The sequence below is a fragment of the Apium graveolens genome, chromosome 2 (assembly GCF_009905375.1).
Source record: "Apium graveolens cultivar Ventura chromosome 2, ASM990537v1, whole genome shotgun sequence".
NCBI classification, from domain to species: Eukaryota; Viridiplantae; Streptophyta; class Magnoliopsida; order Apiales; family Apiaceae; genus Apium; species Apium graveolens.
Window position 1 is genome coordinate 280,772,134 of NC_133648.1, and position 5,229 is coordinate 280,777,362.

The 5,229-nt window shown below is 36.7% G+C and overlaps 1 protein-coding gene across 1 annotated transcript; it reads left to right on the forward strand.

Moving 5' to 3' along the window:
- Window positions 1-916: 916 nt before the first annotated feature.
- On the forward strand, window positions 917-2,117 carry LOC141708534 (putative carboxylesterase 7). The gene has a single exon (XM_074512203.1). The coding sequence runs from the start codon at window positions 1,061-1,063 to the stop codon at window positions 2,009-2,011; it is 951 nt and encodes a 316-aa protein (XP_074368304.1). The 5' UTR covers window positions 917-1,060; the 3' UTR covers window positions 2,012-2,117.
- The last annotated feature ends 3,112 nt before the right edge of the window (window positions 2,118-5,229 follow it).

Here is a 5,229-nt window from a genome sequence, read left to right on the forward strand (position 1 = left end):
GGTGAGTCCCAAATTTTTTTAATTAAGCGCAGGTGAGAATAACTGCGAACAATAACTATATTCGGGCTTATTGACTAAGAATAGCTTATGCACCTTGATTAATAACTAATAATTTACATAAAATTTTATTATAATCTCAAGTTGGATAAACGGTCCCACAACTAAATAATTAATTACGGGTCAAGTTGAGCGATAGGTTGTTAAGAATTACGTACATGCTTTTTCCATCTCATATTATGTGTCTTTTTCTTTATTATTATGTAATTAAATTGACCAAATTTAACCGATAATTAAGACAAATTTATATATTATTTTTATAAATTGAAAAATATATTTAAAGAGGGCTAGATATATTTTTTAATATTATAAGTTTTGAAATTTATTTAATTATATATTAAGTATAATTTGTGATTAAAGTTTAAAGAATTTGATCATAGACTAGTCAAAATAGAATATGTAGTGACGGAAACTTAAAATAAATAACTTATAAATTAAAATGCATAAATGACTTATAAGTGATAGGTAGATGAAAATTTATATATTAATATAAGTGTTTGGATAATTTATTTATAATTCAGAATTTTTTTACTTAAATCAACCAAAATAAATAATTTTTAAATACAATATTATTAATCCATGAATAATAAATTTAAACATTTACAAACATATATTTTAAAACTAAAATTAATAAAAAAAATTAAAAATCAAAATAAGTTAAAAAAAATACGTCTATACTAACATTCAATTTTTAACTAAGTTATAAATTTAACTTATAAATTGGTCGACAGACACTATTCTATTTTTTTGTGTTCACCAAACATGCCCGTAATATTTTTGAGATTGAGGGAGTATGATTTACTAGCCTAATAATTTTGTAGCAACGTGCGTCGTTGAAAATGAAGCTGTATGTATCATTGAGGTGCGCGTTTCAGTATCTTCGCCAAGTCATCGAATTTATCTCTATATAAACTGACAAAAACAGCTCCATGATATTTGCGTCAAACTCTCTTTCCCTCACACCAATACACAAAGAAATCTAACTTGTGTTCCACATCTTAGAATGAGTTCTGTTGTACAAACAGTGAACCCTCCTGGTGAAATGAACACTGAAACCACAGACATTCTTCATGACTTTTCTCCTTTTTTCTCCGTCTACAAAAATGGAACCCTTAAGAGGCATGCCGGCAGCCCATTTATGCCTGCACCTGAAAATCTTAACCGTGTCAGATCGAAAGATGTTACGGTTTCATCTGATCCTAAAGTCACTGCTCGTATATTCTTGCCAGAGACTTTGACACCGGGACAGAAACTCCCTGTGTTGATGTACCTTCATGGAGGCGGATTCTGTATTGAATCCGCCTTATCGTATTTTTACAGTCCTTATACTTCGTCTATTGCTTCAAGTTGTAATGCGATCGTTGTTTCAGTTGATTTCCGACTTGCGCCGGAGTATAAAATCCCGGCATGTTACGATGATTCATGGGAAGGGTTGAAATGGATTGTTTCCCATGTATCCGGGTCGGGTCCTGACCAGTGGATAAATGAGCATGCTGATTTCGGGCGGGTATTTTTGGCGGGTGATAGTTCCGGGGCAAATATTGCACATACACTGGCTACTTGGACCGTGTTGAAAGGACTCGAGTCGGGTGTTAAGATTTCGGGTATGTTTATGATCCATCCGTTTTTCGGGAATGGAATACCCAATAAAATATGGGATTATTGTTGCTCCGATGAAACGGGTGTCGATGACCCGAGGTTGAACCCGGTAGCGAATCCGGGTTTATGGACAAAGCTTGGTTGCGAGAAAGTGTTGATCTGTACGGCTGAGAATGATTTTTTGAGTCCATGCGGTTGGACATACTACGAGGCTTTGAAGGAAAGTCAGTGGAGCGGACAAGTTGAAATTGTAGAGACAAAAGGGGCGGGTCATGTGTTTCATTTGTTCGACCCGAATTGTGAAATGGCCGGGTCACTCATGAAATTGGTAGCATCTTTTATTAATAAGGACTAGATTGATCCTTTGTTACAGATTAGTAAGATTCTGCATTCAACTTGATGTTGTTATTGTGCTAATGTTGTATTTCACCCACTATCCAAAATATCTTGTTCTTGTTTAATAGTGTGCGCCAAATTTATGATCATTTTTATTAATAATTCAACAATTTTGATTAATGTGTTCTATTTAACTTTGGTAATTAATCAAATATACCATTTTTTATGAAAATATTTGCAAATATACAGACGCGGGTTGTATATGAGGTTGAAATGGTTGCATACGTGGTTGATCCGTATTTTTGTAAAAATATTTTCTTCAACTTGGGTATTTATGCAAAAATCCCTTTAACTTTTTGTAATTTAATTGACTGAAAATAACATATTCATTCAGTTGTTAAAAATAATTCTAAAAATAATATCATCATACTTTATTTTATTTTATTTTCAAATATATTTTATAATTTTTTTAAATTAATTTCATCTCACAGAGTCAAACGAGAGAAGATACTCGGGAGAGGAGTATACTTATGCCAAAGATTGTTACATAGAATTCTCCGCTATTTGTAATTTGTATTGTACTTTTTGGCTTATTTGGATGAAAATAATAATTTTTGAATTGGAGCACGGTTGGATAGCTCAAGTGGTAAAGGGCTTATCCTCTGTCGTCCCAGATCCTGGGTTCGATCCTGGCTCACCCCGAGAATTTCTGAGAACAGATACTCATTTGTAAGGCTATAAGCCAAAATTAGGCAAAAAAAAATAATTTTTGAATTGAACGCGATAAAATTGCTTGGTATAGAAATAATTTAGGAAATTTATTAAAAATATCAGTTTTTATGAAAATATTTGCAAAAATACGAATGCGGGTAGCATATGAGGTTGAAACGTTTACATATGTAATTACATATGAGGTTGATCCGTATTTTTACAAATATTTTCTGTAAGTTGGATATTTGTATAAAAATTTCAATAATTTAGTTATTGTGCTATGTTTGATTTTCGCCCACTCTTGAGATTTAACAAATACTAAGATATATAAGTCTAATTATTACAAAAAAATCTAATTATGAGACAAAATTTTAAGAACCGTAATCTCGAGTGTTAAGGTACTGTTTCTATATATTGTTTCTGTATATGCATACATTTGGCTTTTCTGAAAGTTTTGCTTATTTGTGTTGTAGAATTGTAAGAATCAAGAGGTGGACCTGACCTGAGCATCTACAAAGGAAAAGTAATGCTCATTGTCAATGTTGCCTTTAAATGGCATGCTTTGTTTTGTATTGTGTCCCTAGTTTTCTAATATATATGCATACTTGAAGCTTTTTAGTGTTTAAGGATGGTTTCGATTCCTGACAAACGTACATGGTAACCTATATTTTTGCGCTCTCTATTTGTGGAAAGGATTAATGCTTTTTATCTATGAATGCAATCATAAGGAGGGGTAGTATTCTTTATGCAATTGTGGTCACCTGATCATATGCCTTAATTTTTTCGTGCACGGGAAAGTTGCTAATAGTATTTGCTATTGACTTGTAATTTTACCAATCATCGATGATCTTGAAATAACATACATGGGGATGTGTAGTGGGTTTACGAATGCAAATTATAAGGACTTGACTCAACTTTATGACAGACTCAAAGATAAAGGGTTGATTATTTATTTTTCAGCTTGGGTTTTTCATTTTTCACTTTGATCTTAAAATTTTAGAAAATTTTACACAATACTTTGCATGCGAAAGATTCAAAGCAGAGTACCCCTGTATTTGAAAAGGTTAGATAAATTCTGGTTGCATGCAGACTTCATGACTGTCTAGTGCAACCTCAGCGTTTAGGACTATACAACTTAATTATTTCTGTATTCTGGAGTTGTTGGGATTGATCATGGAAATGCTCGCTCTTAAGTTGAATATATTGATTTTACTTGATACAACATGGACTGGTTGATAACTCCGGTGAGCGGGCGGCCCCGTCCGATGCCGTTCCTGAACCTTCTGGGTATGAATGAGGTGTAGCTGTTGGCTGGGTATCTGCAAAACAACACCGGAAGGGGGGTTTGGCTCCCACGGCGCCTCCGGTGTAAGAATAAGAATAGGGTTTTGGAGAAGACGAAGATTTATGTATGTAATAGAAAGGTTGTTGTGTTTATATGAGTGTGAGAGAGTGATTGTGTAAAAGTGTGAATATTTTTTCTAACCCCTAAACCCTTCATTCTTGGGGGTATATATAAACCCAAAGGTAGGGTTTAGGGGTTATTACCTCTAAATCAGGGTCGTTGGATATTGGGGGTAGAGAACGCCTGGCTTGGGTAGATTGCTTACACGTGTCCAGGGGAGGACCACCTCCAGGGTGTCTTAACGGTCTTCTGACACGCGTCGTGCTTGTCTGGTATGTTGGTTATTGATAGCTGTCATCGTCACGTGCCCACGTACCCTTCCTTGGCGGGTTGTGGAATGTGCATGTGCTTGCAGGGACCCCCCCTCATGGTAATTTTGGTTCAGGGCCGGATCCAGGTAGGCAGATGATTCGGGTCATGGGCAGGATCCTGGTAGGCAGATGATCCAGGTCATGGGCTGGACCCGGGTTGGGAGATGATCCAGTCATAGGTTGGCCAAGGCCTGGTCTCTTCACTTGACTGTTCTGGGAGAGGGGGGTCTTGGACTATCAATTGAGCCTGATACCCATTAGATCCGGGTTGGGCCCTAATCCAGGTTGCATGTGCCCTATCATTTGCCCCCACTTCCTTATGCAGATTTTCTGGATGAGGGAGTAGAGTGTTGTCACATAGCTGTTGTTTTAGGAGAAATGTTTTTGCTCCTGGTTGCCCCCCAATCCGGATCTGGTGTAGTAGATAGCAATTCGGATTAAGGTAGGAGAAGTTTGGTGCCTTAGAAAACTTTATGCGCCGGGTTTATGTCAAGCATTCCCTCCGAGGAGGATTGGGATGAGGCTGAGGGTTCTAGCTTGGCTGCAGCTTTAAAGCGGGTAACCGGGCAGTGGGGACAGGTATTCCTTAAGCAGTTTTCTACCTTTTTTCCGGACTACCTTTTCCCGAGTTGTATTTCTTTTAATTACTTTTCTTCTATATCTCTCCAGGTTGGGAGTGTTATATCCATCTGCTCGGATATTTCCTTTTTCGAGCTCCGGGAGGCTAATAGCAGGACCCGGACTGAGAAGATCCGGGCGGATAATCTCAAGAACGAATTCGACGAGGCCCGGGAGAGCTTTCAGACCGTT